This window comes from Pinus tabuliformis, chromosome 3_1, assembly GCF_031772625.1.
Source record: "Pinus tabuliformis cultivar Carrire ecotype Pingquan chromosome 3_1, CPIR1, whole genome shotgun sequence".
In the NCBI taxonomy this organism is placed as follows: domain Eukaryota; kingdom Viridiplantae; phylum Streptophyta; class Pinopsida; order Pinales; family Pinaceae; genus Pinus; species Pinus tabuliformis.
Genome location: NC_142301.1, coordinates 272,988,271 through 273,014,302, shown reverse-complemented (window position 1 = coordinate 273,014,302; position 26,032 = coordinate 272,988,271). Strand labels below are relative to the sequence as shown.

At 42.0% G+C, this 26,032-nt stretch overlaps 1 protein-coding gene across 1 annotated transcript in view; it reads right to left on the bottom strand.

Annotated features, from left to right (window-relative positions):
- Positions 1-26,032, bottom strand: part of SPO11-2 (sporulation 11-2) — a 261,298-nt gene that overhangs the window by 169,857 nt on the left and 65,409 nt on the right. The window contains exon 2 of the mRNA XM_089412694.1: positions 14,756-14,839. Within this exon, the coding sequence (XP_089268820.1) occupies positions 14,756-14,839 (84 nt within the window). The remainder of the gene's footprint in view (positions 1-14,755; positions 14,840-26,032) is intronic.

The following is a 26,032-nucleotide window of genomic DNA, read 5'->3' as shown; positions in this document are numbered from 1 at the left end:
AGCACGTAGCAAGAGAGAGGCTACGTTGGAGGAGGTTGGCCTTAGGGTTTTGAGAGAGGCCAACGCTATAAAGAAGAGAGGAGCCTCCTCATTTGGGCATGGGATTATGTTGCATTTGAGCTAGTCACTTCGACTTAGAGCACGCTGGCTGTTTAGCCTGTCTACAACACTGTTTAGTGCATTGAGCGTCTCCGTCGGAGATCTCACCCTTGGCCCCGGGGGACTTCGGGTGCCTGCTCAGGCAAGGTAGTTTCATCAGTGTTTTGCAGGAGGAGCGATCTCTGGAGTTGAGGAGGAACTGAGCATTTTGATGATTGCACAGTCTTGAGAGGGGAGGACACAGTCTCTTTTGGTAGGAGCTCCGGATTGGGTTTATGTGGTGGATTTGAGCTTGGAGATTGAGCAGGGGATCAACCCTTGCATATTGGGGAATTTTGGCAGAGTCTCGGGTAGAGTTTTGGAGGATTCTCTTCAGGGGTAGCGCAAAGCCTTAAGGGATAGCATAGATCCTCAAGGGGGTGATTGTCGGGGGTCAACTATTTTAAAAAAGTTTTCTGGGCTTTTCTGGGTTTAGTGAACAGAGGCTGATTCCAGAGATTCAGCATTTTCTGAGGGGAACAACCCCAAATCCTCACTTGATTCCAGCAGTAGCAGCAACACAACAATTCTCCGGCAGCTTGGACGCAGTTCAGAGAGAGGCCATTTCCTTACCATTCTGAGTGTATTTCTTCACTTGCCTCATGCAAGTCGAGGTGCTATCTTTTTGATCACCTCTTGTACTCTTTCCATTACTCAATATAATAAAATTGCTTAGCATTTCTCTCTGCATTTCTCAAGTATCTGCTTATATTCCATGTATACATTATTGTATGTTGCACTACTGTTATTTTTATCTCTTGGAGCTCCCCGGCTACTATACCACTTGTGTGTTTTTCTCCTATACTCTTAGACAGAGTCTGGAAAGGGCTAGGTAGCCTCCAGATCTCGTCCTCTTTTTAGAGACAACATATCTGGTAAACGCCCTCCCAGTCCATCTCTAGTTGGAGTTTGCTTGTGTTTGAGGGATACCCCTGATAAGGGATATTACAGTGGTATCAGAGCATAGATCTGGCTCAGCCTATGGAGCTAGCAATCTATGACACCGAGGGAGAAGCCCTACATCTGTTACAGATGTAGGAAATACAGAGATATTTAACGTAGGTTGGAGAATACCTACGGAGAGGGAGACTGTGTTAGGGTGATGGACACAGAACAGGAGGAGCCTATGGCGAACACAGAACAGGAGAAGCCTGTAGTGGACGCAGAGCAGGAGGATCTGATGGCATATGAGGACGGGAAGAGATTTGCGGACATGCTCCTCAAATCAGTGCAGGATCTGTCGAGGCAGATCGAGGTGATGGGGTAGAGATTCACAGCGGTGGAGGCTAGACAGCGTGAGAACCCACGGGTTTTCCACGTTGGTGAGGGATAAGCTACATCCCACCATTTGCCAGAGCAAGGTGCCACTCAGCGCGATACTACTCAGCAGATGGCCTCACATGCCCCTACACACTCTACCATGCCCACTTTCCTAGGAGCAAACACGGGGGCCGAAGCCCAGCAGGAGGCAGAGCCTGGTCATATGGGCGATTATTTTGCAGAGTACCAAGCCTATGGGCAGGAGTTCAAGGATGCTCTCTCATTCAGAGACTTTGTTCAGCTCCAGCGGGATAGTAGAGCCCGCGACCATCACAGAGGATACCGGCATTATCATGATGGAGACACCGACCGCACAACTAGTAGATTCCACTTGCCTACGTTTGATGGCTCAGCAAACAGTTCGACAAAGTCTTGGGTGGAGAAGCTGGACATCTATTTCCAGCTTAACCAGATGTCGGAGACAGAGGCCATCAAGGTGGCAACATTACATTTGGATGGTGAGGCCCCGAACTGGTGGTTCCATGGGATGGTTACACTTGGACACTCCACAGTGACGACATATGCCGAGTTCACCAGGTGGTTGATAGAGAGGTTTGACCGAAGGGATCCGAAACAACACTTTGTTGAGCTGACGAGGCTCAAACAGACCGGGAACCCAAAGACCTACATTGCAGACTTCTTGAGGGTTTCAGTGATGGTGCCAGATCTATCCACGGCACAGAGGATCTACATGTTTGTTGAGGGGTTAGCAGAGCCACTTCGGGGTCTAGTCAGATCCACTAGACCAGCCACACTCCAAGATGCTATTAGCAAGACCCGGGACTTATAGGATGCCTTGCCCAGGACCCGGACACCTTACCCCTAGAGACAGGCTTTCCAGCCTAAGGGGAAGGATGTGAGGATTCCGCCTCCAAAGGGGAATCTAGGACGAGCACAGATTGATGATGATGCCAGGAGGGAGCTGAAGAAGAAGTGGTTGAGCTTTACTTGTCAGGAGTCGTGGGCACCGGGGCATAGCTGTGTTGCTGGCAAAGAACATTTTATTGATGTCTTCTCTGAGAGCAGCGGGGAAGAGGATGAGGAGGAGGATGTGGAGGCAGGAGATAGTCATGCTGCGTAAAATCCTTTGCCACCTCCACCACCACCAGCAGGTGGTGTAGCTTTTGCACCTACAGGAGGGGCCCTTGTAGCGTTGCGAGGAGTTCCCAAGTATTTGACGTTGCGCATACAGGGGACAGTACGTGGCCAACGAGTATCAGTTTTGGTTGACAATGGGGCGACTCACAACTTCACCGATGCACAGATGGTTGAGCGGAGAGGTGTACAGACAGAGAGCTTCGATTGCTTTTCAGTTTTGGTCCCAGGAGATCAGACCATGGTGTGTGCTCGTTATGTCCCAGAGTTATCAGTGACGATGGGCACCTACACACTGACTGACCACTTTTTCGTGGTCAATATTCCGGACACCAACATGATACTAGGTGTTCAGTGGCTTATCACTCTAGGGAAGGTCACGACAGATTGGAAGACCCTAGAGATGGAGTGGGATGATGAGAAGACAGGGAGGCATGAGAAGATACGGGGCAGCACACATATCTGCCTCAGACTGTTTCGGCTCATCAGATGGAGGCAGTCGTCCGAAAGGGAGACGTAGAGTGAGCAGTGGAGCTACGTGCATCAGAGGCAGGGACTACAGGGCAGACGGTGCACCCAGAGATACAGTCCATCCTTGACCAGTATGCCACAGTGTTTGGGGAGATTCCGCTGGGACAGCCACCGGACCGGGGGTTTGAGCACACCATTGAGCTTGAGCAGGGCATACAGGCAGTGATTACTACCCCCTATAGGCATCCCAAGGCCTATCGGGATGAGATTGAGCGGGCCATTCAGGAGTTGCTAGCTCTTGGACACATTTGGCCGAGCACGAGTCCTTTTGCTTCTTTCGTGGTGTTGATGAAGAAGAAGGATGGCACATTGAGGACGTGCATTGACTACAAGGCCCTGAACAAGAAGACCCTAAAGAACAGGTACCCCATACCCAGGATCGATGAGTCGATGGATGAGTTGAGAGGAGCACAGTTCTTCTCAAAGATTGATTTGAGATCTGGGTACCATCAAATTCGCGTGATGGAGCAGGACATTCCCAAGACTGCCTTTAGGTGTCACTATGGGCACTTTGAGTTTTTGGTGATGCCCTTCGGGCTAACCAATGCCCTAGCTACATTCCAGTCCTGCATGAATCACATCTTCCGCAGTCACTTAAGGAAGTTTGTGTTGTTGTTCTTTGATGATATTCTCATTTACAGTAGGACTTGGGAGGAGCATCTCCAGCACATTGAGATAGTGTTGCACATCTTGGAGGAGCAACAGTTCTATGCCAAGCTCTCCAAGTGTGAGTTTGGGTTGACAGAGATGTTGTACTTGGGACACATCATAGGGGTGGACGAGTGAGGGTCCACGAGGAGAAGGTCAGGGCCCTCAGAGATTGGCTGGAGCCGAGGAACGTGACAGAACATCGAGGATTCATTAGCATTTGTACTTACTACCGGAAGTTCATCAAGAGTTTCTCACAACTTGCTGCACCCCTGACAGATCTGACGAGGAAGGGGGCACTCAATTGGTCGGATACAGCGCAGCGAGCCTTTGACAGGCTCAAGGAGGTTATGAGCAGTTGCCCAGTGCTTGCATTGCCGGATTTTTCACAGCCATTTGTTTTGGAGTGTGATGCGTTGGGAGAGGGGATCGACGCAATGTTGATGCAGGGAGGTCACCCTATAGCCTTTGAGAGCCGGAAGCTCCTTCCGCACAAGAGGTTGTATTCTATATACGACAAGGAGATGCTGGCCATTATGCATGCATTGGCCAAATTCCGGCAGTATTTAGTGGGTAACAGGTTCAAGGAGAGGACTAATCACAACAGCCTCAGGTTCTTTTTGGAGCAGAAACAGCTACAAGAGAGGCAGCAAATGTGGAACAGTAAGATCCAAGCGTATGACTTTGACATTGAGTATGTCAAGGGTAAGAACAACGTGGTAGCAGATGCCCTTTCACGTAGACCAGCCACGTTGTCTCTTATGAGCTTGGATACAGACTGGAAGGCTCAAATTTTAATAGAGTACTCCAAGGACAGATTTGCATGTGAGGTTCTGGATGGGCAGGTGGCGGATGACAGGTACGGGGTATTCGATGAGATCATCTACTATAGGGACCGGATCTTCTTGACTGAGGGATCTCAGCTCAAGAAGAAGATACTTCAGGAATCACATGATTCACCATTGACCGGCCATCAGGGGTTTACTAAAACCTACAGGGCCATTAGAGAGAGGTTCTCATGGAAGGGCCTCAAGGAGGACATGCTCCAGCATATCCGGGAATGCGATATTTGCTAGAGGAACAAGGGGGGGGTGAGCCATCCCGCAGGATTATTGCAGCCTCTTCCCATTCCAGAGGGGAAATGGGAGTGTATTTCGATGGACATCATCACAGGGTTGCCCATGGTGCAAGGCAAGGATTGAACCTTTGTCATCATTGATCAACTGACAAAGTACACACATTTTTTCGCCATATCCGCACAATACACAGCAACGCAGGTGGCCGAGTTGTTCTTCAAAGAGGTCTTTAGGCTACATGGCCTTCCTAAGACTATCATCAATGACAGGGACAGTTGTTTCATGGGTGGGTTTTGGCAAGAGCTTTTCCGGCTGGTGGGGACGAAGTTGACTCCGAGTACCAACTATCACCCACAGACGGACGGGCAAACAGAGATAGATAACAAGTGGCTGGAGGACTACTTGCGTAACTATGTCAGTGGACAGCAGCAAGCATGGCTGAAGTGGCTGCATCTGGGGGAGTACTGCTACAACACTACACATCACATGTCCATTGGTATGTCACCATTCTATGCTTTGTATGGATATCATCCTTTATCTTTTGCTGACGTGATGTTTGGTGCTAGCAAGGCTCCGAGAGCCAAGATTTGGATCCAAGAGAGTCAGGATATCCTCCGAGCTCTCAAGGATAATATGGCTACAGCACAGAACCAGCAGAAGTTGTATGCTGACAGGGGTCGGGTGGAGAGACAGTTTGAGGTAGGGGACTTGGTCTACCTACGATTACAGCCATACTAATAGTCGTCACTGAAGCAGAAGGGAGCTGAGAAGCTCAAGCCCTGCTTTTATGGGCCATACAGGGTGATACATAGGATTGGACAGGTTACGTATGAATTGGAGCTGCCCCAAGGCAGCAATATTCATAACGTTTTTCATGTATCATGCCTGAAGAAAGCATTAGGGCAGCAAGTGACAATGACAGATGAGCTACCACCCACGGATGATGAGGGGCATTTGGTGTTGCAGCCAAAGGCTATTATTGATACCAGGGAGAGGCAGCTGCGGAGCAGGACGGTCTGGGAATTCTTGGTGAGGTGGAAGAATTTACCGGATGAGGAAACCACTTGGGAGAGTGAGAAAATTTTGCAGCATCCATCACTTCAGTTGCTTGAGGACAAGCAACATTTTGCCGGGGGAGACTGTAATATTCCTAATTAGCCATGGCTAATTGGAATATTTGATTTTGCTCAATTTTGCCTTCTATAGTTATTTATATTTAAAAAGCTGAGGAAAGGGGGACATAACTCACTTTTTGAATAAAGTCACTCCCTAGTAGCACAACATTGTAACTTAAAAGGGGCGCCGAGGGGGCCAAAGGACCACGTAGAGAAGGGGGCCCACGTAGACACTTGGAGGGACTGCATAGATGGAGAAGGAGCACGTGGCAAGAGAAAGGCTACGTTGGAGGAGGTGGGCCTTAGGGTTTTGAGAGAGGCCAACGCTATAAAGGAGAGAGGAGCCTCCTCATTTGGGCATGGGATTATGTTGCATTTGAGCTAGTCACTTCGACTTAGAGCACGTTGGCTGTTTAGCCTATCTATAACACTGTTTAGTGCATCGAGTGTCTCCATTCAGAGATCTCACCCTTGGCCCCGGGGGACTTCGAGTGCCTGCTTGGGCAAGGTAGTTTCATCAATATTTTGTAGGAGGAGCAATCTCTGGAGTTGAGGAGGAACTGAGCATTTTGATGACTGCGCAGTCTTGAGAGGGGAGGACGCAGTCTCTTTTGGTAGGAGCTCTGGTTGGGTTTATGTGGTGGATTTGAGCTTGCAGATTGAGCAAGGGATCAACCCTTGCATATTTGGGAATTTTGGCAGAGTCTCGGGGAGAGTTTTCGAGGATTCTCTTCAGGGGCAGCGCAGAGCCTTGAGGGATAGCGTAGATCCTTAAGGGGGTGATTTTCGAGGGTCGGCTATTTTAGAAAAGCTTTCTAGGCTTTTCTGGGTTTAGTGAACAGAGGCTGATTCCAGAGTTTCGGCATTTTCTGAGGGGAACAGCCCCAAATCCTCACTTGATTCCAGCAGTAGTAGCAGCACAACAGTTCTCCAGCAGCTTGGACGCAGTTCAGAGAGAGGCCATTTCCTTACCATTCTGAGTGTACCTCTTCACTTGCCTTGTGAAAGTCGAGGTGCTATCTTTCTGATCACCTCTTGTACTATTTCCATTACTTAGTATAATAAAATGGCTTAGCATTTCTCTCTGCATTTCTCAAGTATCTGCTTATATTCCATGTATATATTATTGTATGTTGCACTACTGTTATTTTTATCTCTTTGAGCTCCTCGACTACTATACCACTTGTGTGTTTTTCTCCGATACTCTTAGACAGAGTCTGGAAAGGGCCAGGTAGCCTCCAGATCTCGTCCTCTTTTCAGAGACGATATATTTGGTAAATGCTCTCCAAGTCCATCTCTGGTTGGAGTTTTCTTATGTTTGAGGGATACCCCTGATAAGGGATATTACACATCTATATTGGACGAAGACTTGCCAATCCTCTGAGACAATGTTTAGTGCCAACCGTACTAGCTCTGATGGTCGAGGTGCTGCCCAATAGCTGCAAACTGATCTCAAACCTCCTAAATCCTAGTGAGGAAGGGATCTATACCTTCTCCCTTTTTCATCTTGATGCATCTCAACTTTTTTTCCAAGAACATCTTCCTCTGCTCAGAAGTACTCTGATATAGCATGGAGAGAGATACCCACATTTCCCTGGTTGTACATTTATCTGCCAAACGTGATACTAATATTGTTTTAAGATCCGGCTAGCTCAGAACCAACTCGGTCGAGTTGGTCTGAGCAGGAAAAATATTTGCAACCCAGCACAAAAAATAGTTTGGGAAGCCGAGTCATGACTGACCCGGTCGAGTTGTAGCATGACTCGATCGAATCAGTCATGACTCGGCCTCCCGAACCGTTTTTTGTGCCGGGTTGCAAATTTTTTTCTAGCTTGGACCAACTCGGCTGAGTCGGTTCCGAACCGACCGGATCTTAAAACAATATTAGTATCACATTTGGCAGATAAAGGTACAACCAGGGAAATGACTCGGCTAAGTCAGTCATAACTCGACCGACTCGCCGGATCCGCATCTACTCAGCCGGGTCAACCAATGCGGCCAGTAAACCATAAAAACAACGATTTTTAATATTTTTTTTAAATTTTTAACATCTTGCTGAGTGTTGGGGACTCCAAGTTGTTTTAAAAATTGGTTAAGTGCTATTTGGGGTCCATTCACCTCTCCCAAACCCTATTTAACCCACTCAAATGCTCTCATTCTCTCATAACCATCTCATGCATTTGAGTGAGAACTTCAATGAGAGTTTGTGAGCAGTTGTTGAGTTTGTTTTTGGAGTAGCAGTGAGGAGTCTTGGGCAAGCATTGTAGCTGGAGCGAGGAGCTTCTTGGGCAGCCATTTGGAACAGCATTGAGGAGTTGATTTCTTGGAGCAAGCTTGAGGAGGCAATTTGTGCCTAGAGGTATTTTTTTTCACTTGTACAAATCTGTTTTTGCTTATTAAAGTTTAGGTGCATATCTAGAAATCCTAAAGAGTGCTTTTTGTGAAAGAAATAAACATTGAATCAATGTTTTTTTTTTTCATTTTCAGATTGTTTGCTTTCATTTCCTAGTCAAAAAATGGCACCTAGAGTGAGAGATCATGCTTGGGCATATGATGAAATGGTTGATAGTGAAATGCATTGCAAATTTTGCCAAAAGAAAATTAAGGAAGGTCCTGGCAGCAAAATAGGCTAAAACAACACTTGGCGGGGATTAGAGGCCAAATTACTCCATGTACCTCACCAAAAATTGGGGAGATTAGGAAGGAATTGTTAGCTAGCTTTGAGAAGTTTAAAGAAGATAAGGCTAGGTAAAAAGAGTTAGAGGCTGAAATTTGGAGGAAGAGGGAGATACAAAAAATGATGGCTACCAACCCCCATTATGATTTTGAGGGTTCTTCCTCTAGCCCTCATACTGATGCATCCAACCCTTTCCGATATGTTCCTCCCTCTTTTGGTTCTGTTTAAGGGGAAGGGTAGAATGAAAAAGGGTGATATGACTATCAAAAGCTATTTCGCTCCCTCCTCTCCATCAGATGCACATGGTCCTCAAGCTAGTAAAAGTCAAATGTAGCCCACTTTAGATGACCATTGGAAGGAAGAATTGAGGGAGACTGCTTGTGATTACATAGCTAGATGGTGGTATGATGCTGATATCCCCTTCAATGCTTCCCGTTCACCATATTATGAGCCTATGTTTGATGCCATACATGCTACTGGAAAAGGCTTCATAGGCCCTACTATGCATGAGCTAAGGGGGTATCGTTTGCAGAAAGAAATTGCCTCCATTAATGAGTATTTGAAAGATTTCAAGGACTCATGAGCAAGAGCAAGATGTGCCATCATGTCAGATGGATGGACTGATCAAAGAAACTGTACCATCATAAACTTTCTTATCTTCTGCCCACGGGGAACCATGTTTTTAAAATCAGTTGATGCATCTGATAAGGTAAAAGATGGGAAATTGTTGTTTCAACTATTGGATCAGGTTGTTGAGGAGGTGGGGGTGGCTAATGTTGTTCAAGTCATCACAGATAATGCCTCTAACTATGTTCTTGCTGGTAAACTGTTAGAGGAAAAACACAAGACCATCTTTTGGACCCCATGTGCTGCACATTGCATAGACCTCACGCTTGAGGATATTGGAAAATTAGATTGGGTCAAAAACACTGTAGATCATGCCAAAAGCATAACAAAATTTATCTACAATCATTCATGGATTTTGAGCCTCATGAGGAAACATACTGGGGGCAGGGATATTATTAGGCCTACCATCACAAGATTTGCTACTCATTTTTTGACATTGCAATCTATGCTTCCCAAAATAGAAACTTGCAAAAGATGTTTTCTAGTGATGAATGGAATCAAAGCAATTGGTCTCACAAACTAAAAGGCAAAGAATTGAAAAAGAAAGTTAATGAAGAAACTTTTTGGAGAAAGGCAGCAGAGATTGTGAAGCTTGTTGAGCCACTGGTTAAGGTGTTGCGGTTAGTGGATGGGGAAATATTGGCTATGGGCTTCATTTATGAGGCTATGGATCAAGCAAAGGAGCAAATAAAGAGGGCATACAGGGATAAAGTGGCTAAGTATGGGCCCATTTGGGCAATCATTGGTGAAAGATGGAACAATCAACTCCATCGCCCTATACATGCAGCTGGGTATTTTCTGAACCCACAGTATCATTATAAAGCTAAGGAGTCAGGAGCTTTGAGGGGGGAGGTCAAAGATGGACTGATTGACTGCATTGATCGCATGATCCCATTGGAGTCTAATCAGCTGGAGATACACCGACAGGTCACGACCTTCAATAATGCCTCAGGTACCTTTGGGAAGAACCTAGCAAAGATTGCAAGAGAAGTAGATGAGCCAGGTAAACAAAAATTTCAATTTTCAAATTCTTAATAGTTTTACTTTTTTTTAAATTTTGTTAAATCGTTTATAATTTGAAAGTTGGATATAATATGTAATTTTGTTGATCTAACTCATTACACTCCTATGTTTTTTGCAGCACAATGGTGGGAGGCTTTTGGTGGCCATTGTCCTGAATTGCAGAAGTTTGCAATTCGTATTTTGAGTCAAACTTGCAGTGCTACTAGGTGTGAGCGCAATTAGTCTGTCTTTGAGAAGATTCACACAAAGAAGAGAAACCGTTTGGATTAAAAACGGTTAAATGATCTAGTCTATGTCCAATACAACCTCCGGCTTAGACGAAACCAATTGCTGAACAAAAGACCTGATTCAGATCCCATTGTGTTGGAAAACATTGATCCAACATCAGATTGGGTAGTGGAGAGTCATCTAGCAGAGTTTGATCCTGATGAGGATCTTGATTTTGATATAGATAGGGAGGCATCACTCGAACATGATGTTTAGTTGAATGCAGATCCCGATCCACCTGTACTACCAGCCTTAACCTCACAGCCAGCAAGGACTCCAGTTGTAGGCGCTTCCTCTGCTCAGCCACGACAGAAGCGCAGCCGCATATCTTCTCTATCTTAGCTTGCATCTGTTGCACAACCTGCTAGTGCTACCACTTCTACAGTTGCAGTTGGAGATGATGATGAGGAGGAGGAGCCATGGGGCCCCCTGTCTGACTCTGATGATGATCCAGAGATTGATCAACATGATCTTGGCTCCTCTGGCAGTAGCTACTAGCCAGTAGTACTGGAGTCTGGTCACAGTTTACTTTTGTTGTAGAGGCCATTTCTAGCCTCCTTGGTTATGTGTTTTTTGTTTTGAATCTTTGATCATGTATGTATTGCCATTGGACAGTGCACTGGGTGCCATTTTGATATAATGGATATTTTCATGAACCGACTTTGATCATATGTTGTCTTCCATCTATATTAAAATGCTATGTGTTTGGAAACATGAATGACAACCTTTAAAATTATGTTTTTTATAAAAAAAAAAAATATTTAATGTCTTTTTTACAACGACCAAGTCATTGAAATCGAGCCGACCGAGTCGATACCAAGTCGGAGTCGGAGTCGGATTCGATCCTTGGCCGAGTCGGAGTTTTAAAACATTGGTCATACTATATGATCTCGGACTCCATTCAAGATCAACCACTTCGCCCTCGCCATCTCCTTCTAGTATTATTTGAGTTGATCCACATCTTGGGGAACTGCCACCACATTATCTATGTAGGATTTCAAGCCATATTCATTTAGAAGGAAGGACATCCTAGCCTTCCAAATGACATAGTTGGAAGCTCCATCCAATCTATCTTGATCTCTAAGCCCTGCTGTGGCCATATGTGATCAAGTCGAAAACTCCCTCTTTCCCTCTGCTTGGCTGTTGCTCTACTACTCGCACTCCCTTCTGGAATGCGCAGATTTGCTAATTGCTATTGCCAATCTGCCTGGAAGAATTGAACAGCTGAGACTCGAAGTTCCCTGAGAGAAATTTTCCCTCTGTTGTGTGTGCTTTTCTCTTCCACCTGATGTTGGTTCTGCTGCTGCAAAACCCTCTATGTCCAACCAAGGAATTTGCTCAACGAAAATCTAAGTTGTTGACTGTTGGAATCACTATCCCGGGCAACTCAACTTTTCTGCCAACCTGTAACTGAAAATTGAATTTATGCCCCAGCAATTCGGCTAACCTATCAATGAACTACGCAGCCTCTAGGAATTTTGACCTGTTGCTCCCTCTGAGTAGCGAAATTATCTCCTCCACTTTTGAGCTTCCCGGCTGATCACTCACGCTTCAATACGATGTGAAAATTCCATCTATCACAGCAACTAGAAATTATTTTCTAATTGTTAATTTATTTAACAATTTTGCTATTGTCTACTACGACAAATATCAAATAATTCACTGTGATTTTCACAAATAAACTGCGAAAGAAAATAGCACTAGAAACTGAGGAAAATCTAGCGCACACATACAAAAATGACACTGTTATTTTTGGACAAATGTCCCCGGAAAAACCCAACTTGGAAAAACTGATGCAGTAGCTGAGGCTTTTATTATTATGCAACAGTGAAATTCAAGTATAATCTATGGATGCCCAACTGGTAATCCAAAAAATAAGAAAATCAAGCCAAAATTATCTAAGGGAATTTCCCTTCCTCCACAAGCAATCCCGACACAACTCTACCTAAGAAAACTTGTCCTCCTAGACCCTCTGTGTCAACTTCTGCGCAATGCTTGCACAAACCCTTGGACGTCTAGCCTGGAACTACCTTTGATGAAGTCGTTCTGCCTGGCTCTACTGAGGAAAATAATTCTTCGACCCTCTAGAATATTTTCCCGACCCTTGGAAGTTGAATCGAAATTTCCTCCAGCCAAATCGAATTTCTCTTCTAAAGCAACTGCACAGTCCTGTGCACTGCCTCATTGGGAATAACTCGACCTCTTGCTGCTGCCTCTCCAGATCTAGAAAACTTCCTCCAGATCACTGTCTCTACCCCTCACTAACTCTGCTTCCTCACTGAAGCTCGAACCCTCAGGCAACTAACTGCTCCTAATCTGGAAAATCGAATTCTCCAAGTGTCTCTAGTGTATTCTCCAAGTGCCCATCAACTTCTTCTTATAATCCTCTATTGAAGCACCAATAGCCTAGATTAAAACTTAATCAAGGGATATGATCATCTTAAAGTCATTCCGTGTGAGTTTCTAGACTATTCCCATCTTGACTTAATTAATTCTGATTAATTAACCAGTTTTCCTAAGTTTAGACTTAGGAAACATTAAAAAATAGGTTAATAATCTGATTAAATCATCTCTAGTTGGAATTTTCAGAAACGCATTCTATGTTTTGGAGATCTCATGCATTCTAGCCTCTCCACCAAATTTTGTGGCTAGAATACAGTTGATGCTACAAAAACTAACATTAGGAGAGATCAAATTGGACTAGGATCGAAGATTAACCCATTTAAGGCGAGGGAACAAGATCACGAACAAAACCCCTACTTCTCGTTCACCCCATAATCCATATGATATGCCCAAATACAAACAAGCATAAGCACCTGATTGCAAAATGAATAAAGTATCTTTTATCAAAAACCCACCTTCATCCATGTGCTCTTGTCGAATAGGTGAGAAGCATATGGTTGATGCAGGTGGTGGAGATGTAATGCCACGTCATGAGCGAGTGGTGGAAATCAAGGGCTACATGGTTGGCCAACTAAATGAGAAGAATAGGAGAAAAAGTTTCTCATATAGGGTTACCCATTTCGTTGGGAAACATATCCAACAAAAGATCTACCTAAAATAAAAAGAGAAAGGCATTGAAATATTCCTTCATACTTCTATTGTCGAGCATCCACCACTTATCAAGATGTGGGATGTCTAGTCACAAGTAATGGAGTCTAACCTCCTAGGCCATCTTAATGGTCATGATAGCATCGGCTAATCAAACAACTCTTTTCCAAGGATGCATTAACCAATGAGGAGAGAACATGACACTAGTAAGATTCAAATCCTAATGGATACAATAACAACGCCTTTCTTTAATTAACCAACATGCCCAATTGTTAAGTTGAAATCTAAATAGAATCATTCAAATTTTCAAATTGCAAGACTCTCAAGGCTATTGTTTGATAGACACACATTAATACCAAGCAAAACCTAGGAAATTAGAAAACATAAAACATAACCTTTTGAACAATTGATTTCAATAATGCCATTTAAAATTCAATCAATTTTGAACTACAAACCTAAGATAATCTTAATTAGAATTGCTTCAAATTGGATAAGGAAATTTATTATATCATTCCATTGATGCTAAGGTCTAAGACCATACAACATCTTGTTAAATCATAATACCATAAAACATTTTGTAAAATAATTTGGAGATTAACAAAATATGGTCAATAATACAAAGAAAAACATCAAACATCGAGAAGATAATCATCGGCAAGTTCCTCTTCAATCTTAGTTCTCAAAATGGCTAATGTTATAAAACTGATTGTGTATTTTTGCCAATATTTATCAACATGATACTGCAATAATCTTTGTGTTTCTTATCTCCATAAATTTTTGATGAAAGATTAACTAGAAAGAACCCAATGGAGATTTGAAAATCTGAAAAATGCACATTATCTCAAACATTTTTACTTAAAGATAAATTCTTGAAGAAGACTTCAATCCATCTTGCAAAGATTGCAACAGGAAACTCTTCCACTTTGGAGATATCTTGAAATTTTCCATTCTTGTCTTTTTCATCCTAACTAATTAAAAGACTAGTAGGAATTTCACCATGGATCATATCTCTTCAATAATTATATGGTCATTAGTTATTTCAATCATAATAATTTATAACTAGGAAAACTTCACATATACAAAATAGAAAAGCGTTAACATGTTCCCAAATAAGAGAACATTATAAACAAACCATGTTCATTTTATTGAAAAACATCATCCAAGCACAAGCATATGTGATTACAAACCAATGATAGATCACAAATTGTTGGATTTGGAGAGGCCAGATATTTTAAGAATCGCAAGGCTATGGCTTCAATTCTTGCTTGAACCTATAGATTTGCAAACATATTCAAAAGAAGTTATTTCTTTTACCAAGAATTTCCTACTAATTAATTATGTACCTATTGCAGCTTAAAATATTCTGTATTCAATATCATAAACATTAGTCATCAACAAATCAAGTCCATTATAGATCCCTTCAATGAAGAATAAAACTAGAATAATATAGTAAGTGAACAAAAATATTTCCGGAAAAGAGTTGTCAATTGAAACACTATAAGAAATAAATATAAGGAACAATAGATGGCCTGAGGTGTCTATCTAATAAGTTGTTACTCAAAGCGCTTGTCAATATCTAGTGATATTGTTCTTGTGTGTTCAAGCTCATGGAAGGTGTTTATGCCTAACCTTTTAATAGGTTCAGCACCATGTGCAAATGATCATAGACCTAATTTGAATTTTCAACTTTAAGAAGCATAAGTTTATCAATCCAATTGTCGAGGGAGAGGCAAGTTGCCACAATGTTTGTTCATTTGATATTGAAACTAGACAAGCTATGCAAAAATGAAAGATGAATGATCATGAACTGTCTTGTTTACAATGTATAAGACATTACATTGTATAGGAGAAGAATGATCATGAACTATCTTGTTTACAATGTATCATGGTTAAGACATTACATTAGATAGAGTAAAACTAAGGAATGCAATTAAAATGGATGGTATTAGTGACCTTAACGATTTAAAGGAAAGGGTGGAGAAAATTGTAACTAAAGCCACTCGCATTGACACATTCGATACTACTTTGAGATTTACACATTCTTGGTAGTAGCAATCTCATCAAAAATAGTTACATACTTGGGACGTAGTGCACTTTGGTATGTACATTTGGTTCCTATCCCTCGTGCAATGATTGAAATGATATAAAAGGTGGATAAATCAAGTCATGAGTAAAACTATGTCCATAAGGGGACATCTACAATCTATCCTTAGTAGCATTGGATGCACGAATTCTTACATACTTTGGGGGCCATAGCAAAGTCTGGGTATATTCATGAAGAAATGAGGCATTAAACTAATGATTGGTGAAGTATACATTCTATCTTTTGTGTTACATTTTGTTATTCATGTAAGACTCCTAAACTCATTTCTACATTGTATAAGATTCAACATTTCCTAATTCACAATAAGCATGAGCCATTTTTTATTATCAGTCAAGAGCATAAGGAGCTCCATCTAGGGATAAGGCATCCACTATACCATATGAATCTAGAAGGGACCGACAACAATCAAGAAGATGATGATCTTTGCCAAACTTTTTTGAGAAACTCCTAGAGAATGCATTGTGCAAAAAGGGCAATGATCACAAAGAACACCAATGCATTGTTCAAAAAGGGCAATGATCACAAAGAGCACCAAAATCCTTTCAAGTTGAAGAAGTTAAATATTGGTACTAAAGATAGGCCTCTGGTTGCAAAAATAGGAGATTGTTGTGATAATCAATCTCTCCATGAAAACAGAGAACTATTGCAGGAATTATGAGATTTGTTCCCTCAAAATTTTAAATAAGATTAAGTAGATTTCAAGAGATCCTGGGGAGATGAAGATCAAACTTAAGCATGACGCTTATCCAAACAACAAACATCTTTAACGAATGAAAATGTTAATTGAGTGAAAAAGTTAAGGGATTGATACAATGTTAGAAGAAGGTCTCATATTTCAGGTTAAGGAGTCTAAATGGATTAGTATGAAACTTATGCAGCTTGGATTTCGAGACTACTTAAAATATTATCTCTCATAACCCAGAAACATCTTGGAGCAATGTCGTTTTACACTCTCATAAACTAGGAACCAGCATATTGTATCTCATGTAGCTCACAAAAATTTAATTCTATACACACATACTTCAGCAAACTCACACTCCCATCACAAGCAGCCTAGAATTGCATACGCTCTAATACCATGGGAAAGAATGGAAAAAAGGGAGACACTTGGATATCACTTAGATAAGCTTGAGAAATTATATAAATTATATATAATGAAAGATTAATAAAGAATGATGTTGTTTTACAACAAGAGTGCCCAGATAAATATTTGTAGAGAGACACCTTGGTACATGAAAGTTTGTCTTTATAATTAATTGTTGTAATTATTTCATTTTCCTCTTTTATCTTTATTTTATAAATATCTTTTATCTAATTCTCTTGGTCTATGTTTACTTGCTATTATTTTTTATACATTTATGGTGGAAACTCCATGAGTAGATCTAAGTAAAATCAAGGCAACTACAAAATGGCCCAAGCTAAATAACATATCCACAATAAAGGTTTTTTACCTTGAGATTTTTTCTTGGATTGATGAAGTGATTCTATGGTGATTTTGTGCAACATTATTGTGAGTATCTTCTTCCATTTTGCAATTATTGTAGAAATAGGGTTTCACTAAAATTTTCAACTTGATGCATTGAATCTTTCATAGCCCTAACATCTCCTCTTGCAACATTATCACCTAGTTTCCATCAAGGAACCTTAGTATAGCTTCCTTTATCTTGCAAGTCTCTAAGGTTTTGATGGAGAGGATTTTTCTCTCTTAACTCACTCCAATCAAGTCTTCTGCCATAGACCTCGCCCTTTGACTCCATTAGCCCAAGGAAATAAGAAAGGCACCTGTGAAATTTCCACGATTGCAGTTACTGGGTATTATTCTCCTAACTTATGCAGTTTATTTGTCTTCTGTAAATTCATTTACGACAAATAACGAACAATCCACTACTACAATCTTCACAAATAAAAACGTTGTGGAAAATAAAATAATAGAAATGAGAAATAATTCACATACACAATAAATCTGACACCAATATTTTGGACAATCATCCCTAGAAAATTCCTAAAGGGAAAACCAATGCAACAGATGAGGGTGTCATTATTCTTTAGCAAAATAGAGAATTATAACTAGTTGTTGTAGAATGGAAAACCTCCAACATACAAATTTTCTCAACCGGCAAAATAATCTTGGAAACTACTTTTCCCTCCAACAAATCAAACTAGCCTCCTCTCAGCCACTCGCACTCCTCTTTGACACACATTGTTGCCCAAAAATGCGCATTGTAGCCACTGGATAATTAGCACAACCTCTGGGACTCACTCCCTACAAGTCGATCTACCTCCTGAAGCTACTCACACCTCCTCAAGACAATTCTTCTAGGCAACTAGCTACTTGCACTAGCTAAATACAACGTCCCTATTGGAAAAGTTGACCTCCCTTCCTAACACTTGAATGTTGGAAAACCTCCTAAGAATTTCTCCGGAAATTCACTGCTAAAAGCCCTTCTTATTGACTCTCTTTGGCTGGAACTGCGCCTTGCTCTCTACAACTGGCTAATTTGCACTGCCTCCCTCTATGTCTCAATTGTCTTATGTCTCTCCAAATCCCATCGACTTGCTCTTATAATGTCTCGTTGATCAATCAATGGCCATGATCTAATCACAATCGATGGCTAAGATCATCTTGACTCCATCAAATGGATTTTTTGGAAGTCTCTAGAGAAAAATCAATTTCCCTCTATTAATCTGATTTAATTAACCAGTTTTCCTAACTTAGGAAATATTTAATTATTGGTGTTTTAATCTAATTTAGTTGTTTCTAATTATTTGCCCATGAAACCTTTTCCGAGTCTTGGATATCTCATGTTCCTTAGCATCTTAGACACCATAGAGACTAGAACACTTGTCCACTACTACCAAAAAACTAACACTCCCTCTTAGCGAGGAAAGTGTTCTTCACTACTCCCATCTTCTCCCCAGAGAAGACAACCTTTGCCTTACCCAAGGCCTTCATGAGTATATCTGCAACTTGCTCATCTGTGGGAACATGTTGTAGCCAAACTAATCCACGTTGTCGATGTCTACTATCTGTAACACAATTGGCTGCCATGAATTAGCAAACCTCCAGTAAATTTCATTTCTTCACTTCTGTTAGCTGATCTAACCTCCTAGAAGTTACTCGTACCCTCCCAATCAATTCGGCCTCCCTCTGAGACCTTGAATCAACCTCTGCAGCTGCGTACCAAGAATTTACTATGTCCTCTTCGGTAAACTCGCATTGTTGGGAAAATAACTCAGCCTCCACTGGAAATCGAACCACAAACTAGGAACTGCTTCTCCTTTGCAAATCGATCTGACTAGCAAAGTACCTTGTTTCCATGAAAACTCCCTCTGCCTCAATCAACTCGCACTACTGCAGAGACTGCATCTTACCCCTACAAATAAAGTATATCTTCCCCTCCCGCTGAAAAACTGGAAATATCTATGAAGAAAATCCGCCAACAATCACTGTCCACCATAGTATCACTACACTACTTCGATTTTCCTACTACATGTTGTAGCTGAACCAATTTGCGCTTCCACTACACTGCCTTTGTGTTGCTACTATCACTACAATAGTAAGTCTCAATCTCACATTGATCTTTCTGCTACTAAAATACTTGGATTCCCGTAGCAAGGATAATGGTCCAACTGAGGAATCATATACTTAGCAACTGAATCTGATATGTTGATCAAGCCTTCCTTGGCTATGATCATATCTCCTTGTTGCTCCTTCCTCAGACCCTGCCCGATCTGGCATATTGGAGTCTCATACTCCTCCTCCCCTGAGTCTAATGTTGCTATAAGTGAAAATTCATCCTCCAATCTAGAAAACAAATCCTCGATCTCTGCTGAAGCAATATTTTGCTTCCCTTTCTTGTCCTTTTACTCTAAGGACACTAGCTGACGTAATGACCAAATTCACTATAGCCAAAACACTTGATCTTCAACAGGTCCTTCTTCTTTTCTCCTTTCGAGTCTTGTCCCTAGATGGGACCCTTCTTCGCTTTGTCTTTTCCTGCAAGAGCGACATTCTCCTTTTCTTCCTTCACCCTCTTGTTAGTTTTTGTTAGCATTGGAAGTGCTCTAGCCTTGAAAATTAGTGGAAAGGCTAAGGCACGTGAGGTCTAAAGAACCAGGAACCGTTTGGTGAAATTCCACCCAGATTGTATTTTATTAAAATAATTAATATTTTTAATGGAGTTCCTAAGTCTAAACTTAGGGAAATTAAAATATTAATGGGTATTATTCCAAATATGGGTGAGAATGATCTAGAAGGCGGATCAAGTCATGTTTTAATCTTTGCCTTTGATTAGAGACTTAATCTCAGCTGTTGAAGACTCAACAGGAAAAGTATAAAATGGAGGCTTCGGGTTCATTTGAAAACACGCATAGAGAGAGAGAATTGATCTAGAGTTCGATTTTTGGGGCTAGGAAGTTGAGAAATTCGAACTAAGTGATCATTCAATAGCAGAGGTGAAGTGAAAATCCGAGAGAAGGACTTTCCGAAGAATATTGACAGAGAGGCGGAGAGAGCTTGCAGAGAGGCAGCGTAGTAGCCGGGAGAGTTGACCCTAGACTAGTCTGGGCCCACGCAGCCCTGACGCAGAGCCAGAAGGGTCAGCGCAGAGCATAAAAGCTACCTATCATGCAGAATCCAGAACTATCGGGAATAGTCGGAATTGTCTGGAACTGTCGAAATAACCGAGATATCTTACGCAGAGGGTAGAGAAGCTAACGCAGAGCTTGACAGGCTGACGCAGGGCCAGCACAAAAATTGTCGGGGTTAGCCAATCTTGTGCCGGATCACCCGGAAATATCATGGGTGAAGTGAGGTAAAACTCACTCAGATTTTCCGCCAATATTTTCTTTGTAAAAGATTACTAGATGGGCATCCTAGATTTGTATTCATATATTTCTCCTGCATAATAATAAACTCTCAGAACTGTTGCACCGATTTTCCCGCATTGGGTTTTTCTGGGGACTATTGTGTCCAAAAATAAGTGTGTCCTATGTATCTTGTTCTTTGCTCTGTTTTCTGTTTCATGAGATCAAATGTTTAGTTAGTGTAGGCTGCAGAAGTAATTTTCTTCAGTATTCAGAAGAATAACTTGATGAATGTAATTTAAAAATCAAGTAGGTGAAGTAGATTTAGGTTTGCTGCAGTAGGGGTTCCTTCGAATCTAGGAAATTTCACATGGTATCAGAGCGTTGATTTTGAAACAAGAAGAGCAGATCCAGTGCTAAGCAGTGAGGCCGAAAGCTGCACTTGGCAGCAATTCAAATCTCCTTGAAGGGATTGCACAGTCCTTGCGAGGAAGCAGAGATTCCGTGGAAATCTCTCTCTAACAGAGTTGACAGAGGTACGATTTCCAGTTCGTGAGTTTGCAGAGGCAGAGGGAGTGACGCAGAGCCTCAGCGGAGTGCTTGAATGGCGCAGTTTCTGCCAGGGCAGAAATCCGTCGAAAAAGAGCGAAGACACATAGAAGGGGAATTTTCTCCTTAGAGAATTTTTTGCCAAAAAGCTCGAATTTCTCACTTGCTGAGCAGCTGAGCAGTGACTAGAGGAGTCAGTTCAACAGTTGGGTGAGATGGCATCGCATGGGCTCAAATATCAAGACATGTTGGAATGTCATATGGAAGACCAAAATCATAGTTGTTCTAGAGGAACATAATCTTGAGACCTACGTCAATAGTGTTGTAGTTTTTCCTGCTGACAACAATCAAAAGTAGAAGTACAAAGCCGCGCAGGGGAAGGCAAAGTGGCTCATTCTCGATAGAGTTCGAGATCATGTGGTCTCACACTGGCAGGGCAAGGGTACAACCCGGGAGATGTGGGAAGTCTTGTCTTCTCTGTATGAAGACTCTTCCTAACTGCGGAAGATGTATTTGGAGCAGAAGTTGCAGCGGACTTTGATGCAGAAAGGAGAAGGGGTGAACCTCTATCTTCAACGTCTTCAGGACATTAGAGACCAGCTTGCTGCAGTGAGGTCCACTCCTCAGCCAACCGCGATGGTGAGGATAGCCCAGAATGGAGTCTCGGATGAATGGCAAGTTTTTGTCCAAAGCATATTGGGCAGAGAAAAACTACCCTCATGGGAGGAGATATGGGTGGCTCTTCAATAGGAGTTAAGGAGGGACCTAGTGAAGGTCAACCTCAATGGCAGCAGTGGGAGTGGCACAAAGATGAAGGAGGAGGAGGAGAATTCATCTCTGGCATCGAAGGGACAACAGAAGCCGTAGCGTAAGAAGGACATTTCGAAGGTGAAATGTTTCAGTTGTGGCAAGTTGGGCCACTATGCATCCGAGTGTCCTTTGATGAAAAAGGACAGGGATGAGAAACATGATCCTAAGGTTGCTTAAGCAAATATTAACGAGGATGAGTTTGCCATGAGTGCTCACGCATCTCTAGGCAGCAGATGGGGCAATATTGAGCTGTAGTCGGGAGGATTACATGTGGTCAGGATCCTTGAGGAGTCCACCTCTTGGATCAATTCCTTGCTACGGGAGCCCAATATTCAACAGTAGCGAGATGGACTTAGATGATGCACTAGAGTGTTTGGAGGATAGATGCAGCAGCCAGGGACCAAAGACTGATCAGCGTAGAGCAAGGTTGGCAACAGTGCAGTTGGCACAGTGCAGGAGTCAGCAGCAACGTGAAGATTCAGAGGGTCAGAATCAACAGCAGTCATATTCCAACATTCATTGTATAATGTTGAACACAGTTAAGTTCAGCTAATTTTGGATGTTTTTCAGTAGCTTGTCTTAGCAACTGAGTTGTAGTACGGATGCAGTGTTAGCAGTGGCAGTGCTAGCTGCATAGCAGATGCAGCGTTTGAGAGGGAGATGTAGTACAAATGCAGCAATGGCAATGGCAGTGTCATGGGCAACAGTACAGTAGCAGCAACAACACAGTGTTGGTGGCAGCATCAGTGAAGAAAGGAGGTGCTTCAGAAACAGAGCAGCGTGCAGGTGGACATTGTTGTTACAGCACTTTCCTCGCTAAAAGGAAGTGTTAGTTTTTGGTAGCATCGGAAGTGCTCTAGCCTTGAAAAAATTGGTGTAAAGGCTAAGGCACATGAGTTCTAAAGAACCCATAAACCATTTGGTGAAATTCCACCCGTATTGTATTTTATTAAAATAATTAATATTTTTATTGTCGTTCCTCAGTATAAACTTAGGCAAATTAAAATATTAATGGGTATTAATCCAAATATGAGTGAGAATGATCTAGAAGGCGGATCAAGTCATGTTTTAATCTTAGCCGTTGATTAGAGACTTAATCTCGGTCGTTGAAGACTCAACAGGAAAAGTATAAAATGAAGGATTGGGGTTCATTTGAAAACACACACATACACAAAAAAAAAATTGATCTAGAGTTCGATTTCTAGGGCTACGAAGCTAAGAAATTCGAACTAAGTGATCATTCAGCAGCAGAGGGGCAGTGAGAATCCGGGAGAAGGACTTTCCAGAGAAAACTGATGGAGAGGCAAAGAGAGCTTGCAGGGAGGCACCGCAGTAGCCAAAAGAGTTGACACTGGGTCAGTCTGAGCCCACGTAGCCCTGACGCAGAGCCAAAAGCGCCAACGCAGAGCAGAAAAGTTGCTTGTCACGTAGAATCCAAAACTATCGGGAACAACCAGAACTGTCGAAACAGTCAGGATAGCTAATGCAAAGAACAGAGAAGCTGGCGCAGAGCCTGGAAAGCTGACGCAGGGCCAACACAGAAATAGTCGGGGTTAGTCAGTCTTGTGCCGAATCAACCGGAAGTCTACCAGGTGAAGTGAGGTAAAACTTACTCAGATTTTCCGTCAGTATTTTCTCTGTAAAGGATTGCTAGATGAGCATCCTAGATTTGTATTCAGATATTTCTCCCGCATAATAATAAACCCTCAAAACTGCTACACCGGTTATCCCGCATTGGGTTTTTCCAGGGACTATTGTGTCCAAAAATAAGTGTATCCTATGTATCTTGTTCTTTGCTCTGTTTTCTGTTTCATGAGATCAAATGTTTAAATAGTGTAGGTTGCAGAAGTAATTTGCTTCAGTATTCAGAAGAATAACTTGATGAATGTAATTTAAAAATCAAGTAGGTGAAGTAGATTTAGATTTGCGGCAGTAGGGGTTCCTTCGAGTCTAGGAATTTTCACACTTCTGTCCCTTGCCACTATTGGTGGAAATTCCCTTGACCAAGTTGAGCCTTAACTCCTCCTAAGTGAAATCAATCTATAAGCACTGCCATCCTGGAAGTGGGTCTTGCCCAGAAATCACCTGGACAAATGTACGCCACTCCTTGGTAAACCCATTGAATGTTATACACGCTAGCTTGTCATCTGCTAGCTTCTCTCCTATTGTAGTGAGTTCATCTTTGACATACTGAATCCTGGTGAGATAGGAAGTTACATCCTCAACCATGGTCGTCTTCAGGATTCTCATCTTCTCTTTGAGGATCATTTTTTGATTCTCCGACAGTTCCTGGTAGATTTTGACCATGGAATCCCACATCTCCTTCATTGTTCCCTCTTCTACAATATGCAGAATGATGTGATCCCTAACTCCGTCAAGGATCATCCTCTTGGATTTAGCATTGTCCCTCTTGTACTGATGAAACTAGATGGGATTTGTTGGCACAACAATAACTATTGTAGCAAACTCCTTCAAACCATGCTCGTCCAATAGAAACAACATCCTGGCCTTCTAGATACCAAAGTTGGAGGCTCCATCCAACTTATCCTGATCTCTAAAAATTGTTGCGGCCATCTCTGGAAAATCTATGAACTCAAATACAGGTTATGAAACCATCGTGCTTTCTCTTCCAGGCCATTCCTGCAAAACCCTTTTGTTGTAAACCCACTACACTAGATCTGCTCTACGAAATTCGACCTACCTCCGGAAATCCTTTCCAGCAACCTCACTGCCTGTTGCTACTCACTGAGACAACTCAAACTTCCTCTAGATCACCTCCATAGACTGGAAATCAAATTGCTACATTTGAAACATGCACTGGCTGACAGGCTAACTCGTAAATTTGTTCTTCAGTGCACTGATCTATTTGATCTGCAACAACCTCGCTCTAGATCTTCTCCAATCTGATTTTCTCTAATACCATGTGAAATTTCCACAATTGTAGTTAATGGGTATTATTCTCCTAACTTATGCAGTTTATTTGTCTTTTGTAAATTTATATACGACAAATAACAAACAATCCACTACTGAAATCTTCACAAATGAAAATGTTGCAGAAAATAAAATACTGGAACTGAAAAATAATGCACACACACAAATAAATCTGACACCAATATTTTTGGACAATCATCCCTAGAAAAACCCCAAAGGAAAAACCAGTGCAATAGATGAGGGTTTTATTACTCTTCAACAAAATAGAGAATTATATTTGGTTGTCGTAGAATGGCAAACCTCTGGCATACAAATTTTCTTAACTGGAAAAATAATCTGGGAAATTACTTTTCCCTCTAGCAAATCGAATTGGCCTGATCTCAGCCACTCGCCCTCCTCTTTGGCACTCACACTGCTGCCCAAAAATGCACACTACAACCCCTGGATAATTTGCATAGCCTCCGAGACTCACTTCGTTCAAGTCAATCTTCCTCCCTCTACCTCCTAAAGCTACTCGCACCTCCTCCAATCAATTCTTCCCGCAACTAGAAGTGGAATTACTGCTCCTACAAAACGCACTAGGTAATTGGCTACTCGCACTAGATGAATACGGCCTCCATGCTGGAAAACTCAACCTCCCTTCCTAACACTGGAATGTTGGAAAACCTCCTAAAAATTTCTCTAGAAATTCTAACTGACTCTCTCTGGCTTGAACTGTGCCAGCTCTCTACAACTAGCTAATTCGCACTGCCTCCTTCTATGTCTCAATTGTCTTGTGTCTTGTGTCTCTCCAAACCCCATCAACTTGTTCTTATAATCTCTCGTTGAGCCATCAATGGCCATGCTCTAATCACAATTGATGGCTAAGATCATCTCGACTCCTTAAAACGACATTTTTGGAAGTCTCTAGAGAAAAATTGATTACCCTCAATTAATCTAATTTAATTAACCAATTTGCCTAAGTTAGACTTAGGAAATATTTAATTATTGGCTAATTAATCTAATTGAGGTGTTTCTAAGGCTTTTCTTGCAAAACCTTTTCTGGGTTTTTGAGATCTCGTGTTCCCTAGCCTCTTAGACACCATGGGGACGAGAACACTTGTTCGTTGCTACCAAAAAACTAACAGCACTAGTCTAATTTAGTTTGTCAATCTTTATAAAAAAAATAAACCCTAAACTTAACTTTTTCTTTATGTTTTCTATCATAAATTAGGATTAGTTGCAGCAAAATCTTCATTTAATAGCATAAAATACCATGGACTTC